General features: G+C 37.0%; 1 protein-coding gene across 32 annotated transcripts in view; it reads left to right on the top strand.

Annotated features, from left to right (window-relative positions):
- Positions 1-19,756, top strand: part of CLASP2 (cytoplasmic linker associated protein 2) — a 178,656-nt gene that overhangs the window by 133,070 nt on the left and 25,830 nt on the right. For 24 of the 32 annotated variants that reach the window (XM_065885763.1, XM_065885771.1, XM_065885776.1 and 21 more), the window contains 3 exons: positions 9,413-9,576; positions 10,397-10,475; positions 14,828-14,971. In XM_065885763.1, coding sequence (XP_065741835.1) covers positions 9,413-9,576; positions 10,397-10,475; positions 14,828-14,971 — 387 coding nt within the window. Of the gene's footprint in view, positions 1-4,494; positions 4,498-9,412; positions 9,577-10,396; positions 10,476-10,607; positions 10,659-14,827; positions 14,972-19,756 lie in introns of all 32 variants that reach the window. The other 8 variants (XM_065885770.1, XM_065885769.1, XM_065885778.1 and 5 more) reach the window with 3 other exon arrangements.

Genomic DNA, 19,756 nt, shown 5'->3' on the forward strand with positions numbered 1-19,756 from the left:
GAAGTCACAGTTTTTAATTTTTTGTTAGGACAATAATGCAATTTAGTTGGATCCTAGGATTTGCACAGTAATAAAGAGAAACACTTTTTTAAAAAGTCTCTTGAAGAAAAAATTTTTTAAATAAAGTGAATGTCAAAATTAAAAAAAAAATCTCTTGAAGATCAAGTAGGAAAACCAAGTTTGATGTTGGTGAAAGCACAGATGTTTGGCCTCCCTTAGTAGATGCAGAGAACCAGCGACAATCCTTCCGAGAGTTTTCAGGAAGGAGACTTTTTTTTTTCTGTGGGATTTTATAAGAACATACAATTCTTATTGATCCATTGGCTTTGTTTGTTTGTTTTTGTTTTTTTGGTTAATTCAGTGAATACACATGTAAAGGGAAGATTATTTTTAATTCGTTTTTGTCCAGCTTTTGTTTGGTGATTGTCCATCAGGGACTCTACCAGTAATGTAATTCATTAAGAATAAACTGGATAGGGGCTTCCCTGGTGGCGCAGTGGTTGAGAGTCCACCTGCCGATGCAGGGGACACGGGTTCGTGCCCCGGTCCAGGAGAATCCCACATGCCGCGGAGCGGCTGGGCCCGTGAGCCATGGCCACCGAGCCTAAGCATCCGGAGCCTGTGCTCTGCAGCGGGAGAGGCCACAGCAGTGAGAGGCCCGCGTAACGCAAAAAAAAAAAAAAAAAAAAAAGAATAAACTGGATATATCACCATACTGTGCTGAGTTAAAAATATCAGGGTTTGATTTGAGCTTTTGCATCATATCCTTATATTACTAAAATAGTAGATATCCCCCCCTTTTTAATTTTATAAAGTACTAACAGTCCAATCATTGGATCAAGCAGCTGTTTTTGATGCTTTCTTTTCTTTCCAAGTAAAATTTTGTTCTCTATCAAGTGTTGGCCTTTTTTGTTTGTTTGTTTTTCCCTATAAAGGGCCAGGTAGTAAATATTTGTAGCTTTGTGGGCCATAATGATCTCTGTCACAACTACTGAACTCTGCCATTATAGCACAAAGGTACCTATAGACAATATCTAAACAAATGGCCGTGGCTGGGTTGCCATAAAACTTTACTTATGAACATTGAAATTTTTATTTTCATAAAATTTTGTCACGAAATAGCCTTTTCTTTTGATTAAAAAAAAATTTTTTTTTAAGGTAAAACCATTTTTAGCTCTGAGACCATAGTTTCCCGACCCCTGTTCTATACAGGCAACTCTGGTCATTGACACTAAAATAGAAATATGTTCAAGAACCTCTGCTCATGCTCATGCCACTGGTTGAAAGTTAAGACTGTTGAAGGGAAACAATGTACTGGCCCCTGCTGGGTGAAATCAGCCCTGTTATTCCTGTATATTGTGCCATTCTCCATTTCTGATCTGTGATTTTTGTCTAAAAGCCCAGTGCTGCCTTTCCTCTTCCTCTAGTTTTTTTCTTCTGTCCTCCACAGAGACTGTGTCATATAGTCTTTCCTCAGAACTCCATCCCTGTTCACCTCTCCACCCATCTCATGCCCCAAGCATATGTCCTGGCCTCTTAGCTTACCAAGAAGATAGAAGCCATCCAGCAGAAACTCCCATTTCCTGTCTCCAAACTGGCAAAGTTAACCGCACATAAGCCCATTCTTTCTACCTTTTCTTCTATGGAAATGGCTGGAGGTCTTACCTTGAAGCTGTTGGTAGCCACATAAACATGCACTCTGTTTTTTGCTAACATGGTCTCATCTGCTTGGCCCCCAGGAATTTTTCATAAATTTCAGTTTGCTGCTTGACATCCCTTTTTATTTTTCAACCTTGTTGTGAGTTTATCCAGCGTATCTTTTCTGACACTTTAAGGAAAGGGATGTGGGAGAGGTGGAAGAGGGGTGTTTTCTGTTGTGCCTGATCCAGTCTTCCTCACAGTAGACACCCTCTCTTTTCAGATACTTATCTCTCTGCTTGTTTTACTTACGTTGCTGTTGCTTAGAGCATTGCCTTAGGCCCTCCTTTTTCACTTCTGTACCTTATCTGAAGCTTAAGTCACCCACTTTATCCTAATGACTCTCATATGGTACTTCCAGCCCACATTGTTCTCCTGCACTTACTTAGTTACATGCCTTTTGCTCATCTTAAACCTCAAAACTACTTTTCCTCCTGCATTGCTTTATCTCATTAGATGAAACCACTATCCTCTCATTGCTCAAGTGAAGAATTTGGGCATTATTCTAGAAATTTACTCAGTCCTAATTGATTCAACCTTCTAAACATTTCCATTCTCACTGCTAATTCAGGGCACAATCATCTTTGGCCAGCTGCACCTCCTCCCCACCTCCTATCCCTAAATTCTCTTCCACGCTGCATATTTGAATAACCTTTCTAAAAGGTAAATCTTCTCTACTAACTTAAAACCCTTCAGTGACTACTCATTACCCTCAAGAAAATATTCAAACAAAGCCTATCATTTTTGCTTGTCATTCCCTTCTCACTCTCACTCTCAATCCTGGAAACTATGTTCATTTCCCCAAATGTGCCACGTGCTGTCAAAGAGACTTCTCTTTTCTTCCTCAAGTGTGGGTTAGCTCTCCACTCTGAATTGGAATCACTTATCTGTAACCTTAACTATCCTGAAACTCACAGGGCAGAAGTCATCTGAAGCCTTGACCCCAGAATGGGCTGTAGTGTTTAGGAGACACCTCATACCATGAGGTTTGTTGGGTGGGTTTTCCCATGTCCTTTTTTTTTTTTTTTGCAGTACACGGGCCTCTCACTGTTGTGGCCTCTCCAGATGCGCAGGCTCAGCGGCCATGGCTCACGGGCCCAGCCGCTCCACGGCATGTGGGATCTTCCCGGACCGGGGCACGAACCCGTGTCCCCTGCATCGGCAGGCAGACTCTCAACCACTGCGCCACCAGGGAAGCCCTCCCATGTCCTTTTAAGTTGAAGTCAACTTAAAGCTGTGTTAACAGCTTCTGAATAGTAGCTGGCTTCCATGTTAACTGGAAGCTGTCCTTACTTCTCCCCAACATGATTGAGACCACCTGCTGTCCCCAACAGGTTACTTAGAGAACCAGGGTGTGAGCAGCAGCCCCATCTCCTTTCATCTAGGATCACCTCCAACCCCCAGAATGTTTCTCTTATATGTGTTAGAGTAAGCATCTGAGTCCAGCTGAAATATCAGGTGAGCTCCAATACACATCCCAGAAAGGAAGGGCTAGAAAAGAGCTTCTATTTCAACTTCTGAATACAGTTGAAATAGATGCTGGGTTTTTTCCTGGGACAGGAGTAATGTGGTTGGTAAATAGTTTACAAGCTGAAATTATTTTATGTCCGTAACTTGATAAATAAACTTTTTAAACTTTCAGATACTACACATACAATCACAGTGTATGACTCTGTAAAGCCTCTAAATATTTTTCTAAGAGAGGCAGTGCAACACAGTGATAACAACTATGGGTAGTGGAGCTAGACTTCTTGGGTTCAAATTCTGCCTCCATGACTTATTAGCAGTGTGTGCCTTGGTTTCTTAATCTGTAAAATAGAGTTAATAAGATTGCGATGATGATTAAATGAGTTAATATATGTAAAGCCCTTACAACACACCAAGCACTATATAAGTTTTTAAAAAATAAATAAGTTTGAAAAATTAAGGAATTCAGGGCAGATTTTTATTTTGATTGCTCTAGACCCATTTTTTCCTTCAAATGTAAGGAGTGTCAGATGCCAAAAGCTATCCCCTGTGATTCTGACATTTGACTCTGAAGGACCTACTTGAGAAGAGCCACCTTCACTAAAGTGCATGGTTTGATTTCACATTTTATGGTCTGTGTAGTCCTACCTCTTGAAGTCTTGAACATCTGGGGTAGGAATTCAATCAGTGGCTACTAAAATGCAACACAGTTGAGTGCCCTGCTTAGAAGGACATATCTGGTCTCTTGAAGAGTGTCTGCAGTCTTAGGATCAGGAGGCCAAAACATACATCTTACCTGGGGAAAATTAAAAGTTGTTGTATAGTTACTTTTTACCTCCAAACAATAGTAATTATTCCAAGCCTTCACAGAAATAATTTAACTTGTGAATGCATTGCTTCTGAAGAGGAAAAAAAAAGATAAAAGAAAAATTCTAGATACTGTGCTTTAGAAGCAAATGTTTGCACTGTACAGAAATTTTGGCAGGTGTCTATTAGTCTTAGATTTTTTCCAGAAGTTGAGCCTCAACAGTAGTAGGGTCTGGAAAAGAAGGGAGTTTTTGTTTGTTTGTTTTTTAATTTCCTTGGCAAGAAGATGAGAGAGAAATATAGGAAAATCACATACTCTTATCCCATACTATTCATTTAACTCTTGTTTTAAAAACTATTTTGAGTTTATCGTAAAACTTTGAAAAACATTTGTCACTTTTATTTTCTAAGTGTTTTTATTCCGTACAGGTACTTGGCATTGATGGCGACTAATTTGTGTGTTTTTCTTTTTTTTCTTTTTTTCCTTTTGCATGCTGTCCCCTGTGTTGGAACTCTCAATAGAGAGTAAGTTGGTTCAATATTTGTTGGAAACCTAACTTTACTGCATGACTGTGAAATTAACCCTTTTTCTCTGTTTTCTCTCCCGAAGAGTTCATGCAGTGTTGGACCCTTTGCAATCCACGAAATGCTATTTGCAGTTATGCAAACTGTCATTCTGTTTGGAGATGTGCTTTTTAATCTACTAATTAATCTAATTTGATTATGTTCTTCTGTTCTGTATTGGATGACTGGCACACCTAAGATATAAGAGGTTAAGAAAAGGCTGCCTCAATTGTAATAGCTCAAATATTATAATTTTCCAATAAACTACAGTTATAAATAGATTCCATTGAATGTTGGTTTCATTGAATTATTAAAAAAGTAATTCCCAAGTTTCACAATTAATTTTTTAAATTGAATTCCAACCTCCACATATGCGCTTTCTAATAGTCTATTAACGGCATTCCACAAAAGCAAACAGGGCTGTTTAAGGAGCAGTGATTCTCAGCTTTCTGTTCTGAAATCAAATTTTTAGCCCTAGTGCTATATTAATATGTCCACTTTCCTCTTTCTCCTTTAATCATAGATAAGGAAATGGGAGAATATCAACATCTAACAGTGAACTCTCTGTGATAGGGCAGTCAAGTAAGAAATTTTATGCAAAATTTCCAATGTATATTTTGGATGGATATATATATATGCATATATTTATCATTTAGTAAGTACCATTGATAAGATATAAGTATTTTGAAAAAAATAGTATAATTCTATATCTAGAGTACCATAAATAACATGTCTACATTTTTATTCAGTTATACTCACATTTTATCTAATCAAAAGAAATTTCTACTTTTGATTAGAGACTCAGAGAAGTCTTTTTTAAGAAAATAGCAATTCAGATCTTGACAGGAACATAAACTTTGGATTATGTCAGGATGAGAAGAAAGGGCCTCCCTGGCGTGACTAGCCTGAGTCCAGAGAAGTGGGAGATGTCGGAAAGACTATAGGAAAGAAAAAGAAAATCTTGGCTACCATGAAAGGAATGTCTTACATATCTTCCCTTGCATTGAGAAAAAGGGTTGGCTACCAATTGCAGGGTAAGGTTTATTTACTTATGAGAAAATTCTTACTCTTTTTTTTTTTTTTTAAATTCTTACTCTTTAAGGAACTTTTCCTGCACATTCATTGAACAACTTTTTTTTTTTTTTTTTTTCGGTACGCGGGCCTCTCACTGTTTTGGCCTCTCCTGTTGCAGAGCACAGGCTCCGGACATGCAGGCTCAGCGGCCATGGCTCACGGGCCCAGCCGCTCCGCGGCATGTGGGATCCTCCCGGACCGGGGCACGAACCCGCGTCCCCTGCATCGGCAGGCGGACTCTCAGCCACTGCGCCACCAGGGAAGCCCTGAACAACTTTTTAATTTGGTCCTCAGCCTCTGATAACTTTAGGCTTCGTTCTAATTGGTGATACAAGACTAAAAAATATATAGTCTTTTTTTCTCAAATGTTATATATTCCAGATGGGAAGATGATATAAATTCAGAAGAAGTGAAATAGCACCATAAAGCTAGCCCCACTACAAGTTCCAAGTAGGGATGATCAGTGGCTATTATCTAAAGAGGTCCAAGAAGCTTTTTGGCTGGGTCTTGAGTGGTAAGCTTTGTAGGAAGTCATGCACTTTGTGTAAATAGGGGGATTAGGGAGTGTGGTAGAAAATGCAGAGTGTGTGTGAGACGTGTTCAGGGACAAAGAGTTTATGTTGCCAAATGGTCCAGCATGAGTCTGGAGAGTTAGAACTTCATCTAAGCCTTGGAGATATTATTCTGTAGACAGTGAAGGGACATGAAAGGATTTCGTTTCTATCAAAAGAGTGATGTCTCAATCTGATAATAAGAAAGAAGTATGAGTTGGCCAGCCGTCTGTTTTGTAAATAAAGTTTTATTGGAACACAGCTGTGTTCACTTGTTTGCATAATGTCTATGGCCATGCTACGATGACAGAGCTGAGTAGTTGTGACACACTATATGGCCTGCAAAGCCTAGGATATTTACTTTCTGGCCTGTTGCAGAAATCCAGACTTGAGGTCAGAAAGAATTGGTGCCTATGATGATGTTGTGATCAACAGATTTGAGGAAGGCCAAAAGTGAGAGCTATTCTAGAGGTTATTTTGGGGCCTAGTAGGCTAGGATAGAGAGACCCTGTCAAGGAAGTCATACTTTCGGTGAAAAGAGAATCAGGATGAAGACTGGCTCTTACATCTCTCCTTATTTAGGATGCAAAAGGAAAATGCCTGGTAGAAAGAATGAAAGAAGGAAGGGAGATAATAAGAGGAAAAACAGTGTCAAGCTACAGAATGGCTAAGCATGCTAAGCTAATGAAAAAGCTATTACATATCACGATTAGAAGATAATTGTTGGGTGCAATAGGATGGAAATTGAAGGAGAAATTCTTGAGACAGTGTCTTCTGCATCTGTAAACAAAGAATTTAGGTTGAGAATAAAAGAGTAAAGATAGAGGAGACCATACTTTAAAGAATAAGAATATAGAAAGCAAGATTAGTCTTAACAGAGGAATAAAATTGGCTCTTCCTTGGAGAAACGATTATGAGAAGGATAGCTGTAGAGGAAATCAAAGTGAGGGAAAAGTCAGTGGAGAATTTTATTATGAATGACAGTAAAGTAGATGAGGTAAGTTGTCTAGTAACAGAGCGGATAGAACACAACTAAAAACCAAGTGACTTAGCCATTGATTAGCTGTGGAAACCTTGGGAAGTCACTTAATTTTCTAGTTCTCAGTTTCCTGAGAACCAGATAAAATGGGAGGGTTGACTTGGGCATTCTAATGTCTATGATTTTCAAAATGGATTTTGGCATAGAGAAAGCTTAAAGTTGGACTCTTCAGGAAAATAGGCAAGAGTTGAAACAATAAGAGTGAAAGTGAACCAAAGAATTAGAGTGTTGTACTGGTAAACCATGTTTGAGAGGGGGCAGGAAGCCCTGATTTGTAATGTTTGTTATAAATTCTGAGGTGTAAATATTCCCACATGGCTGATTTCAAGCCACCAACCAGCTCACAATATTCCTGAATATTTAACATTTGACTTTCTAGGCAGGTACTGACTGACTCCAGGACATCAATTGACAGATTTGCCAGGTACCAATAAGAGTGAGTACTAGATTAGACACATGGACTTGTCGCAGAGCAGGTCTAGTGAAGTTCCTCAGCAGCGTTCAAGCCCTGAGGAGGGAGCCAGAGACAGTTTCAGTGAAGCTATGGGCCATGGGTTGTGGGTGGGGTTAGGACCGGAGTTAATGGTCTGCATTGTGAATAAGAACAGTGTTGAAGCAGGTACTTACTGCCTGGGGGTCAGAGGTAACAGAAAATTCAAAGTAGTCATAGTTTCTGCTTTTACAGATAGTATCTTGAGCAAGTAGCTAAAGTGTACTTTTTCTAACTCAGATTCAAATGTTGAAAAGCTTAGTTATAATTCTGACAGATAAAAATCCTTCATTTCTAACATAAGAAAAGAAAGGAGTTCATGTATAACTATATAAAGGAAATTCAAGAAATAAAATATATATTGAGAACAAAACTCTTTAATTTTCAAATTAGTGTAGTTACTTTGAGCTTAACTTTTGAAACCATAGTTTTTATAATCCATTGTGATTATAAATTATCTCATATAATACAACATGGCTGACATTGTCTTAAGAGCTTTTCCCTCTTTACCTAGAAATAAATTTTCTTGTATGTTATTGAATTTATTGAGGAGATATAACCTTACCGTTTGTCACTTTTCCTTAGTTTTGTTTTGTTTTATTTAATTTTTTGGCTGTGCCGCACGGCATGTGGGATCTTAGTTCCCCGACCAGGGATCGAACCCCTGCCCCCTGCAGTAGAAGCGTGGAGTCTTAACCACTGGACCACCAGGGAAGTCCCCATAAGTTTTTGTTTTTTGTTTCTTGTGGTACGCGGGCCTCTCACTGTTGTGGCCTTTCCCGTTGCGGAGCACAGGCTCCGGACACGCAGGCTCAGCGGCCATGGCTCACAGGCCCAGCCACTCCACGGCATGTGGGATCCTGCTGGACCGGGGCACAAACCTGTGTCCCCTGCATCAGCAGGCGGACTCTCAACCACTGCGCCACCAGGGAAGCCCCCCCCATAAGTATTTTTAATGAGATAAAGCACTTATGAATTTTAGCTTCCCTTCCCTTAAATTTTTCCTGAATCTTCCAAAAAGTTTCAAACTTATAGATTAATATTGGAAACAGTATAAAACCCGTCAATAGAAATGGAGACTAATAGCATGCCATCTAGGACTTTTTAGAAATCATTAAAATGTAAATTTGTATCCTGATTTTATTTATTTTAGGTACAGTTATAGTTATCCCAGGTCATTTAAAATTACTTTTGGGGCAGTTTTAATAAATAATATGTCTTATACCAAAAAATTTTGTGACCACTGACATTTTGAGAACTAAGAAGTCTCCAATTAGCACGTTATATCAAAATCATCTTATGTGTTAAGGTAGCTGTCGGCATAGTCAACCTCTGATTAACTCACTGCCACTCTTCCACAGAGCTGGGGGCTGATGAGACCATAGGTAGTTCCTTGCCCTAAATTTCAGATAAAATAGATTGCAGTTTAAGCTGTGGCATCATTGACGACCTTAGGTGTGCCAGCCATTATAGCCAAAGTTTCTTTACCAAGTGATGCTGCATGGAATAGCTAATTGTCGAACTTCAGCAGAAGTTGGATAACAGTTCAGATGTACTCTTGTATCACAGAGTCCAATGAAAAGCAAGAGAGATTGTTTTTCCGCTTGGCTGCCAATCGCTGTGCCTCTGATTCCTGTATTCCTTTCTATTTCAGTTTTGAATTGATCATAGAGGTCAATATTTCCTCCTTTTTCTCCTCCCTCCCCCATTTATCCACTGTAGGTGTTCAGCATGTTTTTGGAGACTTTAGTGGACTTCATACAAGTCCACAAAGATGATCTTCAAGATTGGTTGTTTGTACTGCTGACCCAACTACTAAAAAAAATGGGTGCTGATTTGCTTGGGTCTGTTCAAGCAAAAGTTCAGAAAGCCCTCGATGTTACAAGGTAAGATTTTCTTCATGTATGTCAAGTTTACCTGGTAGTAATCAAGAATATTTCATTTCTTTGTTAAAAGTTCAGATTTCTGAGTCTTTTCAAACTATGTAGATTGCATGAGTTCCATTTGAAAATTATTGATGTTGCCCATTTACATGGTATATTTAATGCAACGTTGATCCTTAGTTCAAACACTGCATTTAATCTATTAAAAAATTTTATTAACATTGGTTGAGTAATTCAAGGTAGTGTTTTATTTTAATTAAGATGTAACTGCAAAGTAGAGTTGAAGATTTTATTCAGTGTAGTGTAAAGATAAAAATGTTTTCTAAGTTTAAAAAGAATGTTTTATTATGCATTCTTTTTTCAGAAGATTTTGAACCAATGATATATTTCTACTTTCTTGTGTAGATTGTTGAAGTGACTTATTTCAAATATCCATTTACTAAGTTGAGGTGAGTTTAGAATTCAGATACTAGGTATGGAAACTTCTCTGATAATGTTGAACTTTTTACTGAATACATTTTTCTGATTAAATCTATAAATGAGGCAAGAGATCATTCTTTGCTATAGTGTTGCTTTTTAACCCCCTACAGGGGGTTAAATTTATACTTACAGGGTATAAATTCAGACGTTCAGATTCTTCTGGGAGTAGCTTTTATCGTATGCTTTACCACATAGACTATATACCACATACAGGTGCTACTTCATGCATGCTTTCTGAATTACATTGTGTTTTGTTTGGTATTAAACATAATCTTCTGTTAATTTTGCTAAATGCTTACTTGCTGACTTTATTTTATTTTGCTTTGTTCTTTCCTTATTTCAGAGAATCTTTTCCAAATGATCTTCAGTTCAATATTCTAATGAGATTTACAGTTGATCAGACCCAGACACCAAGCTTGAAGGTAAAAATTTGAGGTCTTTTGATGACATTTTAAGGAACTGAAGTATTTTATTCATAAAGTTATGCTAATATTTGTATTTCTGTCACACAAGAAGCTGTTCAATCAGTGGATTTTGTTTTTATAAACTTTCAGACAGTCAAGCCAGCACTTCGGGACCAGCTTCACTCTTTTTGGAGTTCCAAGGTTTTTTTTGGTTTTGTTTTAATCTGCATTATTTCTTTTCTTAACTCTCTTTACAAACTGCAGTGTTTCAGATAATGTTTGTATGCATCTATATATTCAACTACTAACCTTTATAAGCCTATAAAGCATGCATGGATTTGATTTCAAATGTTATTCGATACCAGATTATCTTTTGGAGAAGCTTACTGGGGATACATGTTTAGAAGGCAACACAAGTATGGCCGCTAACCCTAAGCTGTTATGCAAACTCGCTCTATAAAATCTTATCTAATTTTATGTTTGTGATTTCCCAATCCTTTTTTTTTTTTAAGTTAGGCATTTGAAGAGTTATTCTGGGCAGAATGTCAGTTTTGCCTATGTATTTCAGTAAACAGAACTTTTTAAGTTTGATGTCAGTGCTATTCTCCAGTTCTTAACTGAAACAGTAATGGTTTTTTCTTTTTGCAATGTGGTTTTCTAATGTGTGCACAAAATTTAGATTCAGGATTAACTTCCTCCATTGTTATTAGCACACATTTTCTAGTTAATTTAAGTGAAAACTAGGTAGATTCCAATTTTTGATTAAAAATAATTATTTAACATAAAAGAAAAGATAATATAAAAGATCTGCCCTGAATTCTTTACTAAAGATGTTTCTTAGTGAGTTTTCTTAAATTAAAAAGAGGTTAAAGTCAGGGAAATAACAAGCATATGAGCATTTATAAGCCTTGTATTTTCTGCTCTATTCTGCACGGAGTATGTTTCTATATGCATTATTGCCTTGGATTGATTTTCCTTTAAGTTTCTGAATATGATTTTACCTTAAAATCACAATTATGTTTCTTACCAGGGTTGACTTATACTCAACATAATGTTATTTTCTCAGAGCTGCTTTGTGAAAAAGGATCCATCTGTTTTGATTTTAAAAATTGACCTGCAGAAAGAGAATAATTTACTTGATATTATTGATAAATACTGTTTAAACTTATTTTTTTGTCCAAGCCATTGTGCTAGGCATTCATAGGAATATAAAACTTACAATTTCCTATCATTATTGTTTATAATACATGATAAACTGTAAACTGTGATAAGAGTTATGATTTAGGTACTGGTGGTAGGTATTCAAGTGCTATTGAAAACATATGATTTATGGCCCAGTAGAGATGGAGGTCTAAACCATTAGCTTAAGAAATAAGGGTGATAGGTGAGTTGAAGGAGAGAATAAAGTTGCTGAAGGCCTGAAGAGAAAGACAGTGGAAAGCATTTAATTAAAACATCATACTATTGGGGCTTCCCTGGTGGCGCAGTGGTTAAGAATCCGCCTGCCAATGCAGGGGACATGGGTTCGAGCCCTAGTCCGGGAAGATCCCACGTGCCGCGGAGCAAGTAAGCCCATGCACCACAACTACTGATCCTGCGCTCTAGAGCCCACGAGCCACAACTACTGAGCCCACAAGCCACAACTACTGAAGCCCGTGCTCCTAGAGCCCATGCTCCACAACAAGAGAAACCACCGCAATGAGAAGCCCGTGCACCACAATGAAGAGTAGCCCCCACTCGACACAACTAGAGAAAGCCCGTGCACAGAAATGAAGACCCAACGCGGCCAAAAATAAAAACAATAAATAAATTTATTAAAAAAAAAAAGTCATACTGGAGACTAGAATCACAGACTGTTTCTCTAAAAGCCCTATATACATATACATATATATAATACATATACCTAGACTGTTTCTCTAAAAGCCATGTATACCTGTATGCATATATGTATATATGGCTTTTGTGTATAGGGCTTTTAGAGAAACAGTCTATGTATAATATATGTGTATTATATATAAACCATAATATATAATATGAACATAGTATGTACTTGGCTTTTATATATTATATATACACACATATGCACACACACGTAAAGCTGTAGGGGAAGATCACTCTTCAACTCATAAATTGATGTTTTAAGACAGCAAGGAGACGTTCTATTAGAGCTACACCTTATGCTGAAAATAAAAGTAACTTTCAGATGGGTGACAGGATTAAGAATTAAAAACTTAACAGGTTGTAGAAAAACACGAATAACTTGAGTATGAGATGCATAAAAATTCTTTATTGAAGAAGTGCTGGATCTTTCAGATAAAATTTTACGTCTCTCATAGAGTATCATGTGGGTAAATGTCAGAAAGGAAGCAATAAAATAGGGGGAAATCGCATACAGTGATTTTATTTGAGTAATATTTTTTAAAATAAATGGAATTTTGTTGACTTTTTTTTCTGAGTTTCATAAACAGGTTTAGAATTACACGCACCTTAGCGACTAGATTGTTTTTCCTCTCTGAAGAAGAATGCATGTTTATGTTATGCAGAGTACAGACCATGTATAGAACCTTGTGAAATATTCTACCAAAATGTAAATTTTCAAATGATTATATGTGTATCATGGTTATTTTGCCTTTGGTATAGTAAACACACCTATTCTGTGAAACCCTTTAAAAACTTTACATACCTCTCTATAAATTGTCAAGACACGGAACTAACTGAATCTCACATAGTGCAAATAAATATATTCAAAAAAACAAAATACATTGATGTTCATTCTTTGATTTACTATAGTCACCTTTCAGCCAGTCACACTGAAAAAAGGTCACGTGGCTTCAAGAATCCAGAATGTTATGTGCTGCCATAATTTAGTTGGGCCTGCTACTGCAAAAGTAACCATAAATCTCTTTCTCTCTCCCCTGTACAATTTACTCATGATGGCTGATAGGTTAATTCTTGTTTTTTTCAGTACATTTCTTAAAGTTATAGTTACTTCTTCTTAAAATTCATTTATCATGAAATGAAGAATGTAAGTTGATGCATTCTGTCTTTTTTTTTAAACTGGAAGCAGAAGGGGGAAAATGTACAAGAGTCAGAACTTTAACATATTACTTCCTATATATTAACTTGGCTTAGTACTTCCCAGAGACCTTATTTGGATTGAGTGAGAAAAATGACATCTTAAGATCAATAATAAGGGAAGGAGTATAGAAAACCTGATTACCTTAATCTTTGACAATATTTTTTCAAAGTCACTATCTTAATATATTTAAACCTTCCTTTTTCTAAGTCAGCAAATCAGCATTTAATGTGTTTAGAATCTGCTGTATACAAGGACTGTGCACTGTGCCAGGTGCCATTTCTAAAGGGCACTGGTAAAGTCTTAGAGAACCATTACTTAGAAATCCTAGAATGTTAGATGTGACTTTAAAAACAGTGGTTCTCAAACTTTTTTTCTACCCAAACATACCTGAGAAAGGGGAAATTATTTAACAATGGCTTACTCTAAGGATAAAGAAGGCTACATCTAAGAGAGAAGCTTGTGTGCTTTGCCCCACCTCCTGCTTACTTTGAAGCCTGCATCCTACCACACACCTACCCACCATGCCACCCATGCATCAGGAATTCCTGGGAGAATAATAAGACTTTTTAAACTCATATATGATAGTTCTTTTATACAGATAAGTATTGCCTCTTCTCCAGTGATACTTGTGTAAAACTTTTTTGTCACATTTATTTTGAGACGTAGTTCTAGCAGTTGATGGACCTATTAAGGAACCTGATCTCATTGTGTGAGTCTTACTGTGTGTTTGCCAAAAACATGTATTGCCCACCTTGATTACCCAGTTGATTTATAATACCTTATTTCCAAAATTCTTTGATTTCCCCAAGAGGCAAATTGTACTTCAATTTATAAAGACTGGTTCCTAGGGAAATCTAGACAAGAGTCAGCTGTAATCTCTGAAGGCAGACTCAAGGAGAAGTGTCTGATCTTATCAAGAGAGTCTTTAGCAGTTCAAACACGGGGAATGAAACTTATAAGTTCTGCTGTGTGTGAAAAAAATCCACATTTTCATATACTTGTACCTCTGGTAGGTAGGTGATTGTATAACTTCTCTTTTGTTGTTGATGCTTATTCATTTTGTATTTGTCAAAAAAATAATCACCTAGGGACTTCACTGGCCATCGAGTGGTTAAGACTCTGCGCTTTCACTGCAGGGGGCATGGGTTTGATCCCCCGTGGAGGAACTAAGATCCCATATGCCACACAGCACAGCCAAAAAAAAAAAAAGTCACCTAATTATTTCTGAAGTGTTCTCATTGCCCCTCAATGACCAGCTGATTGTCCTCTCTCATTGTGCATCCCTCTGCAGGTGAAGGTTGCTATCCTTAAATACATAGAAACTCTGGCCAAACAGATGGATCCAGGAGATTTTATAAATTCCAGTGAAACTCGCCTGGCAGTGTCTCGGGTCATCACTTGGACAACAGAACCCAAAAGTTCTGATGTTCGGAAGGTATGTTTTAATTTAAGATTTAGAAGATAAAGAAAAGCAAGTCAGTCATTTTGGATTGCCAGTGAAGGAAGCTAATATTTTCAGGATGTTACCAGTTAGCACAGAGTTATTTACCTGGTGATATAAAGACCTTTTTAAAAAAAATCTTCTCTTTTAAATTTTATTTTAAATTTTATCCAATTAATATGAGTATAATTTTCAAACTTAGAATTAAAGATAACTGTCTTTGAAACAGTCCTCCCAACCTCTAATCTTATAGCCATTCAAAATATTTCAAATCTTTCCCCTCACAGTTACCTATATATTTCAAATAAGAGCTTGCACTGTTTCTTGATTTATTAATTTTAGGCATTATTTATTGATCCATTGATAAATTTAGTCATTATATATGTCTGTCTACCTTTGTAAATTAAGACTTAACTTTCCCCTATCCTTTCCTGTGTCTTTCCCCATAACCTTCAAAATACTTATGAATCAATTGTTGGTACTCAATAGAAAAGATTTAATTTTGACTGTGGAAGTATTCACCCCTACGCCAAGTGGTTTATTACAGCCTCCTTCCTTACAGAAGCTTTATTTGTCCTGGTGTTAATAATTTACCTTTTCATTTTCCTTTTTTTTTCCCCCACATGTTTTTTAAGTACTTGTTGTTAGGTTCAACATCTCTGTCATATGCTCATGGCTAAGATTTTCCATATGCTCAAAAACATAGGTTATTTATTTTCTGGGGAGTTCCTTTCTAGACCCTCCTCTGTTCTCTTCACCTTCTTCCTGAGACTTCTCTTCAACCCTAATCATTCGTTTCTTGCATTCTGTATCTAGCTCTGTTGACAAAGCCAGAATAATCAAAACAGTATGGTACTGGCACAAAAACAGACACATAGATCAATGGAACAGAATAGAGAGCCCAGAAATAAAACCCATGCACACGTGGTCAATTAACCTATGATAAAGTAGCCAGGAATATACAATGGAGAAAAGATAATCTGTTCAGTAACTAGTGCTGGGAAAACTGGACAGCTACCTGTAAAAGCATGAAATTAGAATATTCTCTATCACCATATATAAAAATAAACTCAAAATGGATTAAAGACCTAAATGTAAGACTGTAAAAATCCTAGAGGAAAACATAGGCAGAACACTTTCTGACATAAATCACAGCAATACTTTTTTGGATCCATCTCCTAAAGCAAAGGAAATAAAAATAAACAAATGAAACCTAATTAAACTTAAAAGCTTTTGCAGAGCAAAGGAAACCATAAACAAAACAAAAAGACAACCTATTGAATGGAAGAAAATATTTGCAAATAATATGACCAATAAGGGATAAATATCCAACATTTATAAACAACTCATACAACTCAACATCAAAAAAATGAGCAACCCAGGGGCTTCCCTGGTGGCGCAGTGGTTGAGAGCCCGCCTGCCGATGCAGGGGACACGGGTTCGTGCCTCGGTCCGGGAAGATCCCACATCCCGTGGAGTGGCTAGGCCCGTGAGCCATGGCCGCTGAGCCTGCGCCTCCGGAGCCTGTGCTCTGCAACGGGAGAGGCCACAGCAATGAAAGGCCCGTGTACCGCAAAAAAAAAAAAGCAACCCAATTGAAAAATACGCAGAAGAACTGAATAGACATTTTTCCAAAGAGGAAATGCAGATGGCCATCAGGCACAGGAAAAGATGCTCAACATCGCTAATCATCAGGGAAATGCAAATCAAAACCACAGTGATATATCACCTCATACCGGTCAGAATGGCTATTATTGAAAAGAACACAGATAACAAATGTTGACGAGGATGTGGAAAAAAGGGAATCTTCTTATACACTGTTTTTGGGAATGTAAATTGGTGCAGCCACTGTGGAAAACACTATGGAGGTTTCTCAAAAAACTAAGAATAGGGACTTCCCTGGTGGCACAGTGGTTAAGCATCTGCCTACCAACGCAGGGGACACCGGTTTGAGACCTGGTCCAGGAAGATCCCACATGCCGTGGAGCAACTAAGCCTCTGTGCCACAACTACTGAGCCTGTGCTCTGGAGCCCACGAGCCACAACTACTGAGCCCGTGGGCCTAGAGCCCGTGCTCTGCAACAAGAGAAGCCACCGCAGTGAGAAGCCTTTGCACCGCAACAAAGAGTAGCTCCTGCTCACCACAACTAGAGAAAAGCCCACGCACAGCAACGAAGACCCAATGCAGCCAAAAATAAATTAATTAATTAATTTAAAAAAAAACATTATTTGAAATGTTTGAAATAATTTGAAAAGATACATGCACCCTAATGTTTATAGCAGCATTTTTTACAATTGCCAGGATATGGATGGAAGCAACCTAAGTGTCCATCGGCAGATGAATGAAGGGACTTCCCTGGCAGTCCAGTGGTTAGGACTTCGCCTTCCAATGTAGGGGGTGTGGGTTTGATCCCTGCTCAGGGAGCTAAGATTTCACATGGCTCAGGGCCAAAAAACCAAGACATAAAACAGAAACAATATTGTAACAAACTCAATAAAGACTTTAAAAATGGTCCACATCAAAAAAAAAAAAAAAATGGTCCACATCAAAAAAAATAATAATCTTAAAAAAAAAACAAAACAGGTGAATGGATAAAGAAGATGTGATGTATATATATGCCATGGAATACTACTCTGCCATAAAAATGAATGGGATTTTGCCATTTGCAGCAGCATGGATGGACTTGGAGGGCATTATACTAAGTGAAATAAGTCAGACAGAGAAAGACAAATACTGTATGATATCACTTACATGGGGAATCTAAAAAATACAACAAACTAGTGAATATAACAAAAAAGAAGCATATTCACAGATACAGAGAACAAACTAGTGGTTACCAGCAGGAGAGGGGCAATATGGGAGTGGGGAATTATGAGGTACCAACTATTAGGTATGAAATCAGTCACAAAGATATATTGTACAATGGAGAATATAGCCAATATTTTATAATAAGTATAAATGAAGTATAACCTTTAAAAATTGTGAATCACTATATTGTACACCTATAACGTATAATATTGTACAGCAGCTGTACTTCAGTTTTTAAAACCAAGCCAAACAAGACAAAACACATAAAGATTAAGCAGGAATTAATAAAATAGAGAATAGAAAAACAATAGAGAAAATTAGTGAAACCAAAAGTTGTGTTTTTTGGAAAGATCAACAGTATTGATGAACTTTTAGCTAGATTGACAGAACAAAAGAGAAGACTCAAATTACTAGAATTAGAAATGAAAGAGGGAATATTATTATTAACCTTACAGAAATAATAAGGATTATAAAGGAATGTTACAATATTGTATGCCAATAAGTAGTTAACTTAGATGAAATGGACAAATCTCTAGAAAGACACAAACTACCAAAATTGACTCAAGAAGTCAATAGAACAAGTAAAGAGTTTGATTTAGTAATTAAAAAACCACCGACAGAGAGAAGCCCAGGCTCAGATGGTTTAACTGGTGAGTTCTACCAAGCATTAATATCAGTTCTTCACAAACTCTTCCTTAAAAAACAGGAGAGGAAGGAACACTTTCCAACTCATTCTGTGAGGACAGTTTTATCTTGATAACAAACCCAAAGACATCACACACAAAAAGAAAACTACAGATCAATGTCTCTTACAAATATGGACCTTTTAATCCTGGCAAGCCAAATTCTGCAACATATAAAAAGAGAATTATACACCAAGACCACGTGTAATTTATCCCAGGAATGTAAGGTTGACATCTGAAAGTCTATTGTAGTACTCCACATCAATAGTAAAAAGACAAAAACCACATGATTATCTCAACAGAAAAGGCATCTTGCAAGATCTAACATCTTTCGTGATTAAAACAAAAACAAAAAATCGTAAACTAAACAAACTATCAAGGGAAGGGAACTTCTTCAACCCAATACAGGGCACCTCTACAGCTATTACTAATATCCACAGCTACTTAATGGGAAAGATTGGATGCTTTCTCCATAAAGTCAGGAACAAGAAATGGATGTCTTCTCTCACCATTTCTGTAAAACATTGTAGCAGGGTTCACTGGTTTCTAGCCAGGATAGTTAGGCCAGAAAAAAGAAAAAAAAGAAAGAGAGAAAGGAAGAATAGTAAAACTATTTCTGTTTGCAAATGATACAATTTTATATATAGAAAATCCTTCAGAATCACTAAAAAAACATTAGAACTAATAAACACATTCAGCAGGGTTGCAGGATACAAAATCAATATATGAAAATCAATTGTATTTCTAAACACTTGAAATGAGCAATCCAAAAATGAAATTAAGAAAACAATTCCATTTACAGTAGCATTTAAAAGATTAAAATAGGGATAAATTTTTAAAAGGAAGTGCAAAATTTATAGTAGAAACTATGAAATAATATTGAAAGAAATTAAAGAAGATTTAGGTAAATGGAAAATCATTTTCCATTGGATCTTGGATCAGAATACTTAATATTCTTAAGATGGCAATACTTCCCAAAGTGATCTAAAAATTCAGTGTAATCCTTACCATATTCCCAGCCAGCTTTGCAGAAATTGACAAGCTGATTCCAAAATTCATAATGGAATTCCAAGGGACCCCTAATAGCCAGAAGAGCCTTGAAAAAAAAAAACAAAGTAGGAGGACTTTACACTTCCAGATTTCAAAACCTAATACAAAGTAATAGTAATCAAGACAGTGTGGTACTGACATAAGGCTAGACATAAAGACCAGTGGAATAGAATTGAGAGTCCAGAAAAAAACCTGTGTTTATGGGCAACTGATTTCCGACAAGGGTGCGAAGACCAT

This window comes from Phocoena phocoena, chromosome 10 (genome assembly GCF_963924675.1).
Source record: "Phocoena phocoena chromosome 10, mPhoPho1.1, whole genome shotgun sequence".
NCBI lineage: Eukaryota > Metazoa > Chordata > Mammalia > Artiodactyla > Phocoenidae > Phocoena > Phocoena phocoena.